The 20,176-nt window shown below is 47.6% G+C and overlaps 2 protein-coding genes across 3 annotated transcripts; both read right to left on the bottom strand.

Moving 5' to 3' along the window:
* Window positions 1-632: 632 nt before the first annotated feature.
* On the bottom strand, window positions 633-15,951 carry LOC126521836 (proton-coupled zinc antiporter SLC30A2-like). The gene is made up of 9 exons (XM_050170550.3): window positions 14,096-15,951; window positions 12,327-12,450; window positions 10,384-10,530; window positions 8,953-9,106; window positions 8,205-8,407; window positions 6,480-6,718; window positions 5,689-5,904; window positions 4,421-4,913; window positions 633-942 (listed from the first exon to the last, which is right to left on the bottom strand). Exons 1-9 carry the CDS (start codon window positions 14,111-14,113, stop codon window positions 797-799), a joined length of 1,740 nt encoding a protein of 579 aa, XP_050026507.2. The 5' UTR covers window positions 14,114-15,951; the 3' UTR covers window positions 633-796.
* Window positions 15,952-17,000: 1,049 nt separating this feature from the next.
* LOC126521837 (torsin-2A-like) lies at window positions 17,001-19,532 on the bottom strand. 2 transcript variants are annotated; one of them, XM_050170552.3, is made up of 4 exons: window positions 19,282-19,532; window positions 19,117-19,197; window positions 18,792-19,018; window positions 17,001-18,223 (listed from the first exon to the last, which is right to left on the bottom strand). In XM_050170552.3, exons 1-4 carry the CDS (start codon window positions 19,340-19,342, stop codon window positions 17,414-17,416), a joined length of 1,179 nt encoding a protein of 392 aa, XP_050026509.2. In that variant the 5' UTR covers window positions 19,343-19,532; the 3' UTR covers window positions 17,001-17,413. The 2 variants fall into 2 exon arrangements, with proteins under 2 accessions (XP_050026509.2, XP_050026508.2); XM_050170551.3 differs by having other exon boundaries at window positions 19,117-19,532.
* Between the last annotated feature and the right edge of the window lie 644 nt (window positions 19,533-20,176).

Consider the following 20,176-nt stretch of genomic DNA (forward strand, 5'->3'; position numbering starts at 1 on the left):
AGGGCATGATAGGCTACAGGGCACTGGCTGAACCCGGACCCCCTGAGGATGCAGAACTTTAGTGATCCCGGTACTAAGCATGCAGCAATCCTCTCTCCCTGTTCCCCCTTGGAGGCTTCCCTGGATCCACCGCTGCTACAAGAATTTACAAATTTTCGCCAGCACTTCAAAGTTTTGTTTGGGTGAAATGTTTTCAGTATTTTATGCCGAGTAGAAGCATATATGCCTTTGGGATGTGCAGATGCCTCAACAAAGTTGTTTGGCAGGCAATTTGTATGTTTTCATTTTTGTCTCCTTTATTCAACTACTGGTGTGTGGCAAAACCCGGCAAGGCTGTCTTTATAATTTATACATGCTGTACTGATGGTTATTGGAGATCGCAGGGAGAGGCCTTCGTCCTGTAGTGGACATTAAATAGGCTGATGATGCTGATGACTGATGAGCCAACGTGCTCATAACCATTCTCGCATGAAAAATTTAAAGCAATGCTTATTATGTACAAGTTGTTTTGTTATACACTGTATGGAGAGCCATGACCCACAGGGCATCAGAGGTGCCAAATTCAGTACCTACAGTCGGAAACAGGTCATGCCCAGCTGGCACCATATGTTTCGAATATATATTTTGTCCAATTAGAATAAACGTTTTTTACAGGTGACGCACAATAAGCTTGTCCATGAAAACGCATTTGTACTTGTAAACAGAAGTAATTCAAGTAACATATAACAGCTCAAGTGAGTGTCATGTGGTGGCGGCACAGAACAAGCACCACGCTCAAAACCATGTGCCATGCATCTCAGCTGGGCTCGCTGCAGCGGCGACAGTGTTGGCGAATGCCTTCTTCAAACTCTTCCATCTGCAGAGTCAGCTTGAAGACGTCGAAGTTGCGGCGAATCGTCCTGGAGGCACTGCGCCGCACAGACATGGCATCCGCACCAGGAACTGTATACAAAATGTAAAGATGCAAATTAGAGGGCACCTCGCATTGATATAACCGTGAGACCTGAAGGCCAACTGACTAGAGCTGCACGGGGTTGCCTTCCACAGACCTATGACGTTGGCCGGTATCCCTGCGGGTCACTGCCTTCGTGGTCAGTTAAAGCAAAACCCTTTGCCTACACTCCCTTTGTTCCCTGTTTGTCTGTTTGTTGGTTTCCTTCTGAGCAAAACAGGCTTATCCAGGTGACAGTGTAATTGTAAACTATTACACATCCCCAACGTTGTGGGGAGGCGTTGCAGAATATGTTCCATGGATGCACCGTTGATGAGAGAGTATACATGGAAGCTCCATAATTGTAATGAGTGAGTGAAACGTGTTACTTGTCTACGGCATGACACTTGTGACACCGTTTACAACAACATGACACTGTTGTGCACAGAGAAATGTGCTGTACAGGACGATTTCGGCCCATTCATAAGCCTGAAAAGCTCCAATGTGAGTAAGTGCAATTCACATTGAGAAATGTTGAGAAAGTTGAGAAATGAAAAGTTTGGTTCTAAAGAAAGTATAATGACCATGGGTCACAGCAGTGCATTTGCCACATCAAATAACCGCAACATTATCACTAAATATTTAGCAATGACCTACAAGCAGCTTTAAAAAAAACTAGCGGTGTGCAAATACACAGAGTTTCGAAGTTGAATCGAATATCAGGCACTAACTGTTCATATTTGATTTGGTATATTAGAATATCAAAACCAACCAAATATTTTGCAACAGCTCAGTGTTAAAGTCCGGTGACATTATCCTTTTGTCAAAGAAAGTATCGTAACTTACTAGAAGCAATGCAATCACAAAAGCTTTTGAAGCAATGACGAAACAAAATGGGAGTTTGCTTTCGGTTTCGCAGTGGAAACATGCATGACAACCCATAATTTTTGCTTGTAGTCTGTCATTTAGTGTTTTTTGCAGTCTAGTTATGTAGCAGTTTTATTTTTTACACTACCAGTGATATTTTCCTTGAAATGAGCCCTTTTACATGTGCCTATGGCACACGGGTTTTCCAGCGGCATTTTTCCCCCACTACTTTTGATCTTTTTCCAATGACCATTTATTTAGCGTTTTTGGAAAGCTTGTCATGCAGCAGCCATTCATTCTAGGAAAGCTTGTTTGCAATCATGCTCTAATGATCTTGAGAGGCTATTTGTACACTAGTTCTTATGACAAATAGTGATCTTCCATTTAAAACTGATCCTTATTATCCGTTACTCTTAGCTGTCTCTTTTTGCTAGTCCATACAAGTGAGGTACCTATAAAGCTATACTGAAATAAATATTGCAGTTGTAATACTGTGTGTCTGCATTTAACTACTTGATAATTAAAATTCAATTAATATGCAAAAAAGTTTATATTCGCCCACCTCTAAAATAAAGCATGACCGTTAGCCTAGCCGCTAATGGTTATGTTACCGGCCATTGCGTCCGATACATAGAGAATAGTGCTGACCAATTCTCAATGCTACGACAAATGTGCACTTTGCATATGTGCACATGTATGTCTCCCGCCATAAAGTAAGCAGTATCAGCAACAAGTTTGTCACATGACATACCAACTAGCCCCACTGCAGTCTTTGCTGACCGCTAACGTATATTTAGATACGCGATTTGTAGAAGCGACTGAGCACGAGGTCGGGGGTTCAGTACCCGACCGCATTCCACTAGGGGCGGATTGAAAAAGCACTCGCGCGTCCCCTGAAATCAAAATGGTTCCTGGGCGATCAACTAAAGCTCGCCTCATGGCCAACTGCGCAGTTTTAGGGCATAAAACCTCTTCAAGCATTATTTGAATGGATCGACCGAAAGCCTTGTAGCAAGACAGTGTCCATTTGAGGTCCAGCTCCAGCGGGTATACTTTTGTAAATGTTCGACGGAGTTCCACGTAGCTTAGGGCACCTTAGGTGAAACTTAGGGCACCATAACACTTTAGGGCACCGTAACAGCTGAAAACATAAAAAAAAAGGAGGGTGGCAACGCGCACCACATTGAAGTTCTCGCACCGCTTGTGGGGATGCGCGATTATCACGCGTCCCCTGATATGTTGTTTTCCCGCATAGCTCCCGTCTCCTGTAATCCGGTTTCGCAGCGTGGCCTGGAGCCCGCGGCAGTCGGTCTGGTTGAAGCGCAGTACGAGAGATGGCGCGAGTGTTGCGCTGCTAACGCCACCTAACGGCGGGATTACTTGGGCGCAAAAAGGAGAAGGCTCTTCGGCTCTTCCACAGAACACCTACGTGTCTCTTCCTCTTTGGTTCGGAGTCGGCTGCGGCGCGGACGTTCTGCGCGTGCGCAGATCCATACTTCTGCGAGACCGTTTCGCGAAGCTTACCCCGGAATGGACGAACACGATCGTTCAAACGCGCCACCGTCCGCGTGGCCGTACGCGCGAACGACCAGGCGCTGGTGTCCAGCATGGGACGAATAATTCGCTCGTTATCCTGTCGCGGTGAGTCGGACTTCCGCGATTTTTCGCGCGCCCATCGGCATGTTTTGTGGATAGCAACTCGGCTAGCAGGTATTAGTCTATGAAAGGTGCAATAAATGTCCTTGTGATTGTTTGCACTACTGTATCGTCGTTCCTTCGGCGAAGTTAACTAGAATCAGCTTCGAAAGGATAATTTAACTTGTGCAGCGTTTCTCTTTACTGTACGAGTAGTCCCAAGAGCACTGTCCCAAGAGCAGGGATGAGAGCCTCACACGCTACAGCAGTTCACTGTACCAGCGTGCCGCGACGTTTTTATTGGTAAAGATAGACTGCATCGTATTCTTAAAAAGTCAAAGGCTCAACTTAGCACACTTATTACCGAGCCTCAACGGCGCAGATACATTAAAAAAAGAAGACGAACAAGAGGACGCATTAAAATCCGTAACGTTGCACAACGTATCGGCGCGAAATTCGAAACAGAAAACTAACTAATTTTCTCTTCTAACAATCAATAACCTGTTGCCGCGAAGTTAACTAGAAAACAGCTTCGAAAGGATCATTTAACTGGTGCAGCCTTTCTTTTTACTGTACGAGCAGTCCCAAGAGCACTGTCCCAAGAGCAGAGATGAGAGCCTCACACGCTACAGCAGTTCACTGTACCAGCGTGCCGTGACGTTTTTATTGGTAAAGATAGACTGCATTGTATTCTTAAAAATCAAAGGCTCAACTTAGCACACTTATTCCCGAGCCTCAACGGCGCAGATACATTAAAAAAAGAAGACAAACAAGAGGACGCATTAAAGTCCGTAACGTTGCACAACGTATCGGCGCGAAATTCGAAACAGAAAACTAATTTTCTCTTCTAACAGTCAATAACCTGTTGCCGCGAAGTTAACTAGAAAACAGCTTCGAAAGGATCATTTAACTGGTGCAGCGTTTCTCTTTGCTGTACGTCCTCCAAAGTGAGGAACGGGAGGAGGAGCCGCCGCCTGCATCGCTCACCGAGCACGACGTGCGCGGAGACGGCGAGCTTGTCGAGGCTCAGCGCCCAGATGTGCAGGTCGTGCACGCGCGCCACGCCGTCGACGGAGAGCAGGAGCCGCTTGACCTGGTGGTAGTCGACGCTGTGCGGGATGCCCTCCATGAGCACGTTGAGCGCCTCGCGCAGGATGGCCAGCGTGGTGACCAGAACGATGACCGAGAACATGAGCGTGCACACCGGGTCCACGACGCCGCAGCTCGGGCAGAAGTAGATGACGATGGCCGCGACCAGCACGCCCACGCTCTGGATCAGGTCGCCCAGCACGTGGATGAAGGCGGCGCGCACGTTGATGTTCATCACGCCCCGACTCTCCTGGCTGCTTCGCGGCGGCGGTGGGTCGGGGCTCGCGCTGACGCTGCCAGCAACGGGTGCCGGCGCGGCGCCCGCGCCGGGTTGCTGAGGCAGCGTCTGCGCCAGGCTCCCGGCGCTCGTGTGACGGTCGTCCGGCGACCTCTGCGCCGTCATCGCCGCGCCGTCCGAGTTATGCCACGCGCACTTGTTCAGACCCGTCACCTCCAATGCCGTCCGCATCCTCGTTCGCCGCGTACTATTCAATTGTGCCTCCATGAAGCATTAGTGCGCGTTGTACTTTTCTTTGGTGTCTAAACATTTCTACACACGGCGACTTAATTATACAACACAGACTTCACCACGTAGGGAAATTGTTGCGATCCGCAGCAGCACATATAAGGTGCAAAGGAAAAAGAAAGCAAACTTCGTTCATTTAAGGAAAATTTGTTATATGTGGACCGACCGATCGCGCCCTGATCTACTTCGTTTTCGGAGCATGCAGTCGCTCTAGCACCTGAACTAACCAGGGGCTCTAGAAGAGATGCATCGTGAGGCCGAAACCCGCCGTGGTTGCTCAGTGGCTATGGTGTTGGGCTGCTGAGCACGAGGTCGCGGGATCGAATCCCAGCCACGGCGGCTGCATTTCGATGGGGGCGAAATGCGAAAACACCCGTGTATTTATATTTAGGTGCACGTTAAAGAACCCCAGGTGGTCGAAATTTCCGGAGCCCTCCACTACGGCGTGCCTCATAATCAGAAAGTGGTTTTGGCCGTAAAACCCCATATATTATTATTATTATCATGAGGCCGAATTGATCGACAACTCGATCGAAGCGCGTTGCAAGCAACTGAAATTAACGAACGCATCACTCGAAAATAGGTTTCTGTGGAAAGCATCGAGGCGAACGCTCGTGCTCGTTTCGCACTTGAAACGTACAGTTTGACCATCCGGCGACGTTCTCAGATCGTGCTGGGGGACTCCTGGCTGTCCGTGGACGGACGCAGCACCCGTGGCAGTTCCTGGTGTGCCCGCGGCGTTTTCCGAGACGTTTCCACTGGTACTGATAATGCCAGGGAGGTGCTGATTTGCCCCGGAGCGAATTGCTGCGAAGTCTAACGCGCCACTGCCTTCTGGGCTTGTCGACGACTTTGCCTGAACGCATGCAGTGAGGAGGCAAAATGATGTGAGCAGATATATAAAGACCACAGTGCGAAGTACAAAAAAGTTTATGCAGTTACAAATACACAACTATGTGATTATTGTCGGTTCATCTCGTGCCGCAACAGTGTAACAAATTGCGGGCCCGTGATGAACATATACTGTACATTGCACGCCCTGTTAATTAAACGGTTCAATGACTCATCTGATCGCGCAAGCTTTGCCACACGGCCTTGTAGTTAATACTCTGTCCAAGCATCGTAAATCATGCTCGTTGACAGAGCACCTGATGCCCACAACCCTTAGTAACAATACCTTTCAATGACATCAGAGTTCTTAGTTGCTCTTAGGCGTAATACGCATGCATAACTAGCTGCGCGCAGCGCGTCTAGTTCCTCTTCAGATAACGCATTACCATGCCAGCGACAGACACCACAAATGTCGGAGAAAATAACCTTTAAGTACGGTCACTGTAAACCGTCAAATGGACGGAGAAAATACTCTTTACCAGCACTCCCTGTAAATCGATTACCGATAGGCAAAGGCTTCGTTATAACTTTCGTGCGCACCCGTTGGCTTCCCGGTGGTGGGCCCACTGCGTCCAGCGGCGCGCCCCGTTGTTCGGTCGCGTCTTCATGCGGCGTCATGGCGTCGGTGTCGACGGCATCGGGCGCCTCGGTGTGATGCGCCGACGGCGTTTCCGGGCCGGACGGATTGTACGGCGGCGACGACATGGACGGTGCGCTGGCGCTGTGACCGCTCGGGCCGACTTCGGATACGTGCTGTGGACTCATGGCTTGCAGGCTGCCTGCAGCAGGGACGATGCAGGCAGCTTACTCGCCATGACACCTTTATTCACTCTATTCTTCTCTCTCTCTCTCTCACACGCACACTTACAGACGGATGGCCCTCTAGCAAGGTTTTCACGGATGCGCAGAGACGAAATGCAGCAGCCGGGAGAACTTATTGCGTGTGTACGATGAACGTACTGTTGACTCAATACCTTATTAATGTGCTTTTACTGTAATGAAATTACAATTAGCCAGCCCGGTACACCGAGTACATTAGGCAACTTGAACCAAGCTTGAAAGAAAGAAAGAAAGAAAGAAAGAAAGAAGGAAAGAAAGAAAGAAAGAAAGAAAGAAAGAAAGAAAGAAAGAAAGAAAGAAAGAAAGAAAGAAAGAAAAGGCTTTCGTAGTAGGATGGGATCAAAGGCGCATTAATTGTCAGGGCAGCTGTGTTGAGCTGTGTACCCAAATTTCTTTCTTTTTTTTTTTGCAGCGCCCTTAGCTTATTAAGGCTTCTTTAATCTTCACAATAGGCGGATATACTTGTTTGAAAAGTTGTAGAGGACGTCTAAGAACAGCTGGCACAGTTGCTTCCATAAAACACAGTGTACATGCTCTCTTTGGGCCCTGAAAAAAATGCACGAAATCTAAAGAATAGCGTCGTTGCTTGCATGTTAGGAAGCAAGGGTTCCTTCTTCTTCAGGACATTGGTTGCAACGAAGCGACTGTCCGTGGTGGTCCAACACACAGTAGAGGCCAGACAGCTCCGAAAACAACTTGGTGCCAAGGTGGAGTGTGACCATGGCCACTGTTCACAAGCGATAAGTAGCCAGCGAAAGCATATTGAAGCATTTAACTTGCGTAGAGCATCAAGAACGGTCCCTGCTGCTGAAGTGCATTCGTGCATACGTTTATCGCTTATAAACGCTCCTAAAGCTGTCTTCTCCTCAATAAGCAACAGTATGGGGCGAAGCTCCCTTTAAAGGGCCTGTGCTGCAGGAAGTGTGGTGGGGCGTATAGTAATAATTTTTTTCCGGAGTCTTCCAGTACGGCGTGCCTCATAATCAGAAAGTTGTTTTGGCACGTTAAACGCCATAATTATTATTGCTGTAGATTTATTTATTCATTTATCGGTGGGAGAGTAGAGGGGTGGGGGGTCGCAGTCCATCGCGGGCAGCACCAAGTGCATGCTCGTGCGAGCAAACACCGTTGGCGCGCAGCGAAGCATAGAGGGAACGCGCGAAGTGATGTATTTCAGTGGCCGGACTTCTTGCGCAGCTTCCACAGCGCTTCACGAGTGGTCGCACACGAATTACGAACGGAGATGTAGCAGGAAGCGAGTTAGCTCGCCTTTTCGTAACATACCATGTGCTTCTACGTCCGTCATTAGTAATCCGTTTTCAAAAGTTATCGCGGCAGAAGGCTCCCCGGACGGCGCTTTATACTTGACTTCGTGCGTATAATCAAAAATGTCCGAGGGGCCGTTCTACGAGACCTTCAACGAACCTGTGGCGAGCTCTACGCGGGGGTCGACGCTGCGGAAGACGTTGAGGCGGCTGCACTGTCGCGACGAGTCCATCTCGCTGGCGGTGGTACCGTGCGGCACGAACGGCTCGGTCGAGAGCAGCTCGAAGCGGCGCGCCGACTCCTCCGACCCGTGGCTGTGGCCCAGCGGGCTTGTCGGGTGGATCTGCAGCGCCAGGCCCATGCTGCGCGCGTTCGCAGCGCCGATCAGCCACGCCCGTTTCCAAGCACGTCAACGCGCAATTACTACGCGGTCCACTCTCAAAGAGAACGCCGAATTAGTATTCCCTTGTCGACTGCATATATGGGTGCTCGTAGGTTACTATATATTTTTTTTCGTGCTATTTTGCCTGCTTAACGCATCATACCGACCATTTTTATCCCGTTAAGGTCGAAGAAATGCTGCGCTCACATCGCCTTAATTACCAGTTGTAACTGTCGTTTACTGTAAGAGTAAACCGCGTTGTACGTGACACCTGCACACTTGGAAGAACCGTTCAAAAATGAGGGTTAAATGCTTTCCGAATAAGGCGCATGCGCCGACGCGCAATCGGAAACAAAAGCTTACGAGGCACAGCTACGGCGGATAACATCGATTCGTTCGCTGTCTGTTACGCGATGTGTAAGATGCTTTATCGTGTCCGACGAAAATTCAGGCTGAAACGTTAAAGTAATCGGTACGCGTTAATTAGGATGCTCGATCGATTGGAAAAACAAGTTGGCCGCTCACATTATGTTGACCACGACGCCGACGGAGGCGGAGATAAGCATGATGGTGGCGTCGATGTTGTACTCCTTGTTGATCATTCTCTGGATCGCCATGTAAACCAGCACGCCGGTGACGGCCCAGATCATAATCACAGATGTCAGCGCGCCGATCACCTCTGCAGTAGTGCAATATGGTGCAGTGTAGTAATTGGCGGGGTGTTTTGCGTGGTAAGCGTTCAATGGAAGCTTATCTGGTGGCACGGAAGGTGAAATGTCAATAACTGAAGTTGCTGAGCAAATGCCAGTGATATTATTGACGTCTGCGTTGACGCTGGACGAAAATAACATCACCCTTAACTACAAGTGTTCAAGCATCTACGAATTGTACAGTACGATCCACTTTTAAGGGAAACAGATCTATAATGCTCCATCACGCACTACTTCAACGTTTATTCTATACTCTATAATATAAGCGGTTAATATTACTCCTTAGACATAGTTCAATCTGTACGCCTTTGTGGAAAATTTGAACTGATGTGAGTGTTCGAATACTGATTACTGACCCTGTACGACTGTCAAGAAGTAACGCGTGTAGTTACCTATAGTCAGTCATTCCACCAAGAAATGGCCTGTCACCGTAGTTAGGGATATCTCGGCGGGGTTATATGTCGGAGGCGGTAGACCAAGATCTACGTGCAAGGCTCGGGATTATTTCGACCATCTGACGAGCTTTAACGTGGACGACATGGTCTGTAACCGTATACTACAGCTCGGTAGGGTTATATCTGTCCAAGACCAATGCGAAGGGCTCCAGGTTTTTTTCGATCACCCGGAATTGTAGGTGCTCAGGTGTTCTTGTATAACGTATATATCTGGAGTTAAAATGGCATATTTAATCGCGGCTGCTGCGTCTTCTTGGGCATCTCCACTCAAAACATGCCAATTATTTTGCAGGGGCAGCTATATAGTGGCCATTTGAAAGGCTATACCAGGTATTCCTTCTTCTTTTTTTGCTGCACCGAACTTTTAATAAAGTTGCCTGTGGCAGACATCGCCTTTATAACCCTTGAGCAATATAACTATAGATGAAGTGGCCAATGCTTCTACCTGAAACCAGAATGCTTAATTGAATAATTAGCACAATTACAGTAATTAACTTTCTCATTACTTATTTTTGTCACATATTATTTCAATTTAAGGATTAATTGTAGCCGGCAAGTTCGCAACGATTAGGACTGTGTATCTGCCACGCTTATTTTAAAATATTACTTAAAGTCCACGTAGAAACGGACGAGTGTCGATTGGCCGGCGGTTCACAGCCAGATACGAAGACATTTACGCGCGGCGGTCGCGCCTTCTGTTTTCCCCTACTCGGCGCCCTGCCTCGTCGGCCATGCACTCGACCCGCTCGCGTGTCGGATCCACGCGAAAGAAACTCAAGTCACCTGCGTACCTGCACGGTACCAACCAAAACTGAGGCGTTTCGTGGCAGGCCTGGCGCCCATCCACAAAGAGAACAGGCTTATCATGAAGCTGGCGAAGTCTGTTAACAGGTGAGCCGCATCCGTCGCTATCGCCAGGCTGTTCGCCAAAATGCCACCTGCACGAAGAGAGACACGTTTGCCATTACAACGTGTCCACGCCCGAGAAAGCACGCGCGTATGCAGGGTGTTAGGAATGGCCGTACGGGCTGACAACGTGCCAGCTATTTCAGCCCGCTGCACGTGTTCCAATCCAACCGGACGGGGCGCACTTCAGAGAACTGCGGATAACCGGCAGCCACGTGGCGCGGGGTCAGCTCAGGGGAGTTCTCGAGGGGAGGTAATTGGCGGAACCTCCCCATGAGCTTTTCGAGAAACCAGACAATGTGCTATCCGGCCGCGTCAACAGGGACGGCTCAGAGTTCTGCGAAGCCCCTCGGACGTCGACTCCGGACCACTGAAACCTGTGCAACACGAGTATGTGAGCCCGCCTCCTCCAAAAGGGCGGGTCATCTACGGTGACGTCGAACGATGACTGGACGAACGTTTCCGTGCACTTGGAATCAAAGGGGGGCCCCCCCTTGAACGGACCAAGTGCTTATAAGCAGCGTTTCTCGGCTGCTGAGCGTGCTCGTCGTAGTGAGCTGCGTGCTCGTTGTCGTGCTCGAGATGTACTAGTGAGCTGCGTGCTCGTTGTCGTGCTCAAAATGTACTCGTGAGCTGTGTGTTCGTAAGCTGTTTGCTGTATGTTAGTCTTGCGGGCTCCATTTAGGAGTCACGCTAGACTCGATGTATCTCATGTTCAACTGTAAAATAATGTAAATAAACCCTGTTCCCCAAGTTCCTCCCTACGACCTTCAGCTCCTTCAAATGGTGGCAGCGGCGAGATCGTCCGACGACTCCAACATCTAGTTGACAGCGGTGGGATCGTCCTACAACTCCGACAAGGGTCAGGAGTTTGGGGGCGGCGAGAGGGAGTCTCTAAACGATTGAATTTTCTCGCCTATTAGGGGGCAATAAATTTAATGTGCATCCTGAACGTACGGCGTGTGCGATCCCCACGCGCCAATTTGAAGCTACACGCCTATAAGTGCACTCACATTGTCCGCGTACTATTGCGACCAACTTCTATTCTAATGAATACGGCACACGTTCTGAATACACCTATTTTTATTGCGGTGTTATTGCGAGAGCAATTAGACGAACACTCCCAGATGAACTTAGGCTGTGATCCGTAGATACTTAAGTACATATATACGTAAGTATATGTATGCTATATGCTCAGTTTATGTCGTGTATGCAAGGTATAGATGCTATGTTAATCAACCGCCAAAGTTGCTCAAGCCAGGTTTTATGTCGTGGACTTAATTATTCCTCAGAATATTTTAGAACTGCAGCGCGCAAACAAAATTCGTAAACATTTAGTTAACATCGCATGTCCTTTATCTTACATTTTCTGAGTCTATTAGAAATTACAATATGAATGCTTGCAATCTGGAAGTGACGTAACTTCACTGACGCCACGGGCAGCGTAGAGGCGCCTATGTGATGTCATTACAGAGCATACACGGTGTTTAAAGCTTTAAAAAGGGTGCCAGAAATTTCGGCGCACCTGCGTATACAGTATAAGAACACCGTCCGAGCAGTTCAAGTGCTGCATGCTGTATGTCGTCTCTCGCTGTCCTTGTCCTTCGCGCTGTACGTTATTTTTTGATCATGAATTACCAACTAGCCCAAGCAACCGCCCTAGTTGCTGCACTAAATTACCTTGCTGCCGTCGTCAGCGCTTCGTTCTGAATTCGGGCGAAGCCTATATTTCTGTGTGCGTTATTCGTTTGCTCATTTGTGTTACAATTCGAAAATGAAGCGCACGTGCAACGTCTCTAATAATTAACGAGAGGGAGCGTGTACTCACCGACGAGCTCGAACAGCATGAAGGTGAGGCAGAGAATGCTGGCACAGATAAGCCGCCGGCGGGCGCTGACGTCCACGTCAGCTGCCTCGTCGTTTTGGTTTTTGTGGCAGTGGATGGACGAGACCTGCGCCGGGACTCCCTTCGAGTAACATGACAGGGGAAAGCAACATTGCTTTCAAGAGGCCACGCAATATGGCGGCTTAAGGACACATATGGCCCGCACAAAAGTGTTAAACGAGACTAAATGTTCGACTGGAAAGCTACTTGTTAGCATATATGCATACGTCATATTTGAAGCCACGCGCCAGTTGTTTAAAAACAAGTTCTGTGTTCCCTCTCACGTAATGCTCATGACTGTACGTGTTCAGTGCAGCAGCAAGCTTCAACTCGTTGTTTATGACGTGCGTGCATGTCTCCTTGACGCACGTCAAGTCTCGCCAAGCATTAGACATCTGCTGTAGGACTGTGCTGTCCCGCCAGTTCATTTCCCTTTTTTTCCAGGCGCACAGAAGGCACATATCCAAATCTTTACCTCCCGTACGCGAACCAGACCCAAAAACTCCCGACTCAAAAATCCCAGCCGGCGTCCGGGGTTTCGCAGCCAAGACTACTATAAATTTAAACTGATTATTTCGTTCGTTCACGACATATGCGACCGGGTAGCCGGATACTGCGTCTCATCAACTCCGTCCATGGTAGCGAAGGCTAGGGTTCGTGTCAGCCAACAACGAGAGCAGGCTGCGTGTTCCCGAGAAGGGAGCTAGGAAGGCTCGCTCGTTGTGCTCAGCTATCTTTCCGTGAATCTTCGTTCAGTAAGCGTCGCGCGGATGGCGATGAGAGGCGGACAATGGATAAACCCTTACTTCTGGTTCTTTTTCCGGTTAGCTGACCAATCTGTCCTAGGAAGTGTTGAGCTGACACGACCCATAGATTTCACTCCACAGTTCCACTGCACCGTGCACTCTTAAAACGGTTGCACTCTCTGGGGTGCATATTTGTCCCGCAACGATACACTCTAAGAAAAGTTTACAACCCTTTGGGGCGTATATTTACCACACAACAATAATCGTCATCTGTCTTGCCCGCATTTCCTTTCTTGAAAACGCTGCGTTCGTTACTTTCCTGTCGAGAATCCTCTGTCATGCTGATAACGCGCATGCCGTTCGTGACTTGGATGTACCGGGCTCGCAGCGTTAAAGAAAGGAAATGCGGGCAAGACAGATGATTATCGTTGAGACAAAATAAGCCCCAAAGGGTGTAAATTTCATAAGAGAGTTGTGTGAGATGGAGTTTGGCCGGCTTTCAAGTGGGGTGTATAATAGGGCGCAAGTAGGGTGACCAGCAAGGCGCATGTATGAACAGGGTTTCAAACGGGGTGTCAAAGGGGTGCCAAACAAGGTATCCAGCGGCGCGTTTCGCGGGCGTAAAATAGGCTGAATCGGAGACACGACCCGTGTGTACGACCCTGCCGTTTCGTTTGAAAGTAAAACCACAAGTGAACGGAACCTGCTGCTCCCGACGGATTACTGCACTACACCCACGGCAGAGCATGCGCGGGGACTCAGACACGGCGTTTACTATAGAGGGAAATAAGGGTTGGATTCCATACCGCTACATGTAGCTCCGCAGCTGTGATCCGACTTTGTTCATCACGCTAACGCGACAGGCATCCGTAAGCAAACGAGCTAGTGGCCTCGGCCTCGTTTGTGACCCGGGACTGCTTGCTGTTTCGCGCGATGCCATAAGAGATGGGAGAGGCGCAGGCTTACGGCTCTCAGCAGATCCATCGAGAGTGGGAGACCCTCAGTCGTGTGTTGCAAATCCAAGTTATGGTGCAGGCGGTTCGCGTTTCAACCTTCGACTGCACCCGCAGCAACGCACGAGCCCTCTTCTTCTTCATCGTCACTTTAGTTCATTCCCGCTCGGGCCAACGTTTGTTTCTAAATTACGACACCGAGCGGCGCGGTAGGCAGAAGCAGAACGTACAACGAAAACACAAAATACAGTACAGATTGAATGCATGCTGTGGTCACCGCGAGACAAGGGGCATCCTACCAAACCTTTAAGCATCTTAAAAGTGCAGCTGGAGCAACAGTCTACGCACCGTGCGGATCTAAGAAAAACGCTTCATTTCCTGGCGCAGTTTCTGAGTGTAACAAGTGAAACCGCACAACACATGTTGTTTTCATACACGTACTATAGTACCAGCTGGAAATTTGAATACTTAGCTGCCTGCTCAAGCTGCGGAAATATTGATTTTTCTCAGATCCCGCTGCAAGTACATTTTTAACGCCGACTATACTTTGTAGCAGGCTCTAATGTACTAGATAATATAGCCTGATCTTTCTGTCTTTGTCATAATTTATCCTCTTTATCAGATACGATAGAATGATGGCACTGGGGCCTCTGTTTGACAGATTTACAAGAAGAAAAAAAAAACCCTCTCAGTAAAACTATAGATGTTCATGCAACGTTGTTTATTCAATATCTGTACGAGTATCACCTAGTTTAGAAATGATTTGGAATAACTCTGCATTTTGATACACCTGGAATAAAATGAGGATGGTGTGGTGGCCATGGGAAAAGGGTTGGAATACAAATGGTTGGTTCGCCTTCACCTTAACAAGCAGAACATGAAGAAAATGGAAAGAGCTGTACGATTCCGTGCTGCGACACACCAAAGGATCAGTGCAACAATTAACATAGAGAAGCATTCAACATTACTGCGACCACCAACATCATTCCGAGTTGAGAGGAAGAGCATATCACAGCTATTACTGTGGAAAATGAAGCTTTTTGGCGCCACAGGGCCATAGAGTGTCTCAGCAGCTAACAGATAATTTTTTTTAAATAAAAGCGATGCATTCAGTGCCTATGGAACCAAATGCATGTTGTTAGTCTCTGGAGAAGTCTCTAGCATAATTTGTTATTACTATATTGATTAGTAGTAATTAACAAACTTTTTAAATTTACTTTATGGATGCAACATCAATAGAACGTTTCTAGAGCACACTCTTAAACCTCACGTTCAGTCGTTTACGATGAGCTAGCTTTTGCATAGCTTTTTTGCCACACTTTCTTCAAATATGCTCTGCAAACCTTTATTGACATTGTATCCATAAAGTTAAGTTTTTCAATCACTACTAATCACTCTACTAATAAGAGCACAAAAGATGGCCAGTAATGTACAGTTGGTATTAAAGGGAAACTAAAGGCAAATACTAAGTCTACATGGATTCTTTAAATACCATTGCAGAAACCTCGCAACGCTTGTTTCGTGCCAAGACTTACTTTACGAGAAAATTGTATCTGAAGGGTCCGAATACCTTTTTCAAAATTCAAATCTCCCGCCACCCAACTGGGGGGAGCGGTGACGTTGCATACGCCATCACCGCCCTTTGCTACCGTCCACGGAGGAAGTTTCCTTCCTCCGTGCTACCGTCGGTGAGTAAAACGGCGCCCGACAGACGGCGGCACCGAGCCAAGACAGAGCGGCGGTTTCGCCGCTGCAGTTGCTTTTTGGTCAAGTGGCGTAGACCGTTCGGGCATCCCGCGACATCACATGGAAGTTGAATTCTCTGCTACTTGCAGTTTGTGTGAGTTTCGCGAGCCAGCAAAACCAGCGCAGCACTACGCGAACGAAACGCGAAAGAGTGGGCGGCGCAGAGTCGAGCGAAAACGAAACCTTTCGACCACCCGCGCCGTTGTCAACGGTAGTTTCAATGAGTTCATTTTTCTAAACAAGAAATGGAACTGGACAAGTAGCACCTCATTTCATATTATAAAACAAGGATGTTTTTTGCAACGAATAGTTGAGTATACTAGTGACAGAATTTAACTGACGAGTGCTTTCGTCATCGGGAAAGTGCTTGAATGTCCCGTGTAGTCTCTAATCATGTCCAGCATTTACCTATATTTTTCAATTATTAAGGCTCTGTTCGCGATAATATTGACGTCTTAAGAGATTCTCGAGCACTAATCTATCACTACAGCCTGACTTAGTATTTGCCTTTAGTGACCCTTTAAGCACAAACGCAGGTTTCTTTTTTCATGACTTTTTGCACTTACTCTGCGTTAGCTGGGACACCAAGTAATGTTTGTGTAGTAAACCCACTCTTATCCTAAGACATATCTGCTCAAATTTTCTGGCTGCCTTGCTGCTTGTAGTCTCGGTGCCAGAGTTCGATGAAGAAATTTAAGAGGTCCCACAGCCCCTAATGATGAAGTGGCCTCGGTAGGAGGCTCAGAGGAACATGCAACGTTGTTATGGTGCAATAACCGGAACAGATGCAGAATTTGAACTGTGGTGCAAGTGACAACATTAAACCAGTCTATAAGCGAACGGTCATTTATATTGTAAAACATGGTATTTCTATTACATTTGAAATAACACTGGCCAGTCTATATTGAGCTCAGTTTTTTTATAAGTATATGATAATCTGTTTTTGCAGACATTTAATAATATTATTTGCTTTTAATTTGAGCATCCATCCACAGTTTTGCCATCATGGACATGGCTTTTAATTTGAGCATCCATCCACAGTTTTGCCATCATGGACATGAAAAATAAAAGCATCGTAATTAAACATATGCATTAATAGAGGCACTCTCACCTGTTTTGCCTTGAATTACTGATACATGAAAGGTCTCCCAGTGTGCCAACATACAACAGTGTTCCCAAGACCCTATTCTCACATTTAATTTGTTGCCCAGTGTACAGAGCAATTTATTAGTAAAAGATCGCACATAAAATTTGTTTTTGGTGCATACTTAATCTATTTTTAAAAAAGAAACAGTTGAATAAAATTCAACTTCTGCATAAAATGTTTTTAGTAAGAATTTGCACTGTAATCTGCAGTGCAAATTTTATTGTACCTTCTTTGACCTATTGTACGACCAAGATAAATAAAAGTGGTGCTGCAACTGGCACCATCGATAAAGTACACCTTTGGCCTACTACAACCGTTTCCCCTTATCACAGTCAAGAATGCTCAAAATGCAGTAACTTGCCACCAAGCATTTCTTTGAGCACATTCCCTGTTCATATCAGTCACTGACAGCATAGCATTCCTGCTACAGTCTAGTTTTCAGAGTACACCCAAAGCAATCTTGATAGGCACTTCCTTGCAGCCGGATTTTGAGAAGACAGGATTGTCCACTGGGTAAAACGTAAATCCTTGCAATAGACTGTCAACACCACCAGAGTGTGCCAGTACTTTGGTTCGGGATTTTGGTGTTTGCTCTGCCAGTTGCCTCAGCAGGCATTCTTTTACATGAGCCTTGGTCAGGGGCAGGAAAGGCACAATTTCTGCATTCCTTAACCACGGCGGAAACATGCCACGATAAGCCTCAATAAGCTTTTCAATGTCTTCTGCAGTTTCCCGCTTGCGCACATCAGCAATCTGCTTCAACGCAAAACCCTCTGCCACATTACCTCCGCCACTCAGTGACAGAACGAAGATCACTGCTTGACCTCTCTGCACTCTTGCCTTCTCCCAAGTTGAAAGAACAGCCTCCAGCTGTGTGCTGAATGAATCATCCAGTGGACTAGGCCGCACTGTGTCAAGCCCAAGGTCGACATCATCGATGACGATAAGGTTTGGCCGCCATGATGACAAGGAGTACCGCAGCCAGTGCAACAGGTCGTTTCCTGTTTTGCGTGCGAGTACTATCTTGTGCGATGCAACCAGAGTCTCAGTATGTGGATAGTGCTTGGCTATTAGTGACAGTGCGTATGTCTTTCCACACCCGGAGCAGCCAACATACACAAGCACAAGTGGAACTGATGCTGCAGATTCACTGCTATTCAAATAGCGTGCTATGGCAGTCACTGTCCGGTTTATGGCAATGTTCTGGCCGACAAGATGCTGCTGAAGTGTGAGGTTAAGTGCCTCCACCTGTAACAGAAAAGAGAAAATATGACAGGGCAGTTTAGGCTGATGTTGAACTATCCCTTAGGAAGTTGTACTACCAAGTGCAATATAATTTCAAAGGCGTGTGTCTCAAAGCTTGAACGCTGGACAAAAAAAAAAAAAAAAAAGCACTTTTAATCAGACATCTGTGCATGTAGTTCAACGAAATTAGGGCACTAAGCTGAGCACGCCTGCACTTTGCCAAGTGGAGGTTTGAATACTTTTCCTTTCGTTTTACTAAACTTACGCAAATATAAGAAGTGCATCATATACAACCAGCGTGACTCTGTAGCTAAATATGTAGCCTTTTCAGCGGTGCACCACGCCACCACTTTCATTTACAGCCAAAGAGGCCACGTTTCGACAGGTGCGCAAATTACATGCACCCATAAAGCAGCAGAAAGATATTATCGTCACGCATCTCCACCAGACGTCCTTTCATAATCACTTTGTTTGTTGAAGATTGACAACGACCATGCACTCCCTCAGCGCGCCTAGCATGCAGTGCGTATCTGTTCAAATTGCACTTCGCACGTGCAAGGCTGTCACCAACCTGCAGCTCACTGGAGTCGAGGCATTGCGGGTGAAAGAAGAGGAAGACCAGGAAAAGGCAACCTAGCGAGACGCAGGCTTGCAGGAACGACCAGACGACAGGTATGTAGCGCGTGACGAATTTTTTCGGAATCGTACTCCACTTGGCCTGCCAAAAACTGTTCATACAGATCCACTGCCTGTCTACACATTCCGATGACGCCGTTTCTCTATGGCGGTAGATATCTCCTGCAAGTATAAACAACAAGTCTTTTTTCAGACAACGCCGGCAACAAATCTTTTCCAAGTTGCAAGAACACACTAGCGGCGCATATTATGTTACTCACGGGAGCATTTCTTCGTCGTCAGCTTTCCATTCCGCTCATGTCCGGGATAAGTAATCGCAAAGCGCTTTTTTGGCACCGAGTCTGCAAAGTAAGCAAATATATACGGAGCGGGTGCATCGTAACGTGGGTAATAAATATTACTGCCATGCGGCGCACTGGACTTACTTGACCGAGCGTACTCTGGCTCATACCCTGGATAAGTGATAGCCAATCGTTTTTTCCCCATTTCATCAGCAGCACAATGCAACAATTGAAAAAGGGATGCTCACAACTCCACGCGCGCACTAACGGACGTCGCCAACGCTTTCATGGCCCCTCTGCCGATGACAAAAAACACCGACACCGAAACACATGCCGAAACCGTTGGCCTGCCGTTGCGATGTTGCTATGTGCATAGGCTATGTGTTGCCAGCGCTTCCTCGTTGCGGCTGCTTTTGAGCTCATGCTACTGACCCCGCTCGACCTCAAATGGCCCAAACGTCGGATGTGGATGCGGCATCGACTTCGGTGGCTCCGATTGCGGCTAATGCAGGTGTCGCTAGTATCGCTAGCTTCAGCCATTGCTTCAGAGCTTGCGATCAATCGCCGTTCCATTACACGAGAATTACCGTTTGTATAGGTGTTCTGTGGTATTACCTGGTATTACCTACATACGAATACATTCTATGGGGGCATTCGCTGGTAGTAATGCAGCAAACCTCTTTTGCCGAGTCACGTATACATACTCACGCGGTTCACGCCGTAGGTCTCCCGTCTACCTTACTCCCGTCCGGCTTCTCCGTCTAAGCTACCACATGGCATAATGCGTACACATTAGTTGGAGAACACGCAGAGGAGTTGCTGCGCCATGATTTCAACTCGTTTATTACACTTGCTGTGTATACTACACTAAGCACCCTGCTTTTTACTCCAACTGACTGGTTATTCCCGCAGAGCACAGTAGTAGGCTCGAGCGGGCAGGTTCAGGCCAGCCTGTCCTCTAAATTATGCATTGCATTCCGTGTCAGGTTGTCGAAAACCATGTCCTTGCAGATGGCCTATATTACTAGGTGTTACAGGG

This window comes from Dermacentor andersoni, chromosome 6 (genome assembly GCF_023375885.2).
Source record: "Dermacentor andersoni chromosome 6, qqDerAnde1_hic_scaffold, whole genome shotgun sequence".
Lineage (NCBI taxonomy): Eukaryota > Metazoa > Arthropoda > Arachnida > Ixodida > Ixodidae > Dermacentor > Dermacentor andersoni.

What these genes read in the sequence shown, in the direction of transcription:
- LOC126521836 (XM_050170550.3), bottom strand. An exon ending in CATGCTGTTCGAGCTCGTCG is followed by an intron (nt 10,531 to 12,326) that starts GTGAGTACACGC and finishes CTCTTCGTGCAG; the next exon opens with GTGGCATTTTGGCGAACAGC. An exon ending in CCGCGTAGAGCTCGCCACAG is followed by an intron (nt 6,719 to 8,204) that starts GTTCGTTGAAGG and finishes TCCCTGCTGCAG; the next exon opens with GCAGCCTGCAAGCCATGAGT.
- LOC126521837 (XM_050170551.3), bottom strand. Translation starts at nt 19,342, where the DNA reads ATGGGGAAAAAACGATTGGCTATCACTTATCCAGGGTATGAGCCAGAG. An exon ending in GACGACGAAGAAATGCTCCC is followed by an intron (nt 19,019 to 19,116) that starts GTGAGTAACATA and finishes TTATACTTGCAG; the next exon opens with GAGATATCTACCGCCATAGA. An exon ending in TCGACTCCAGTGAGCTGCAG is followed by an intron (nt 18,224 to 18,791) that starts GTTGGTGACAGC and finishes TTTCTGTTACAG; the next exon opens with GTGGAGGCACTTAACCTCAC.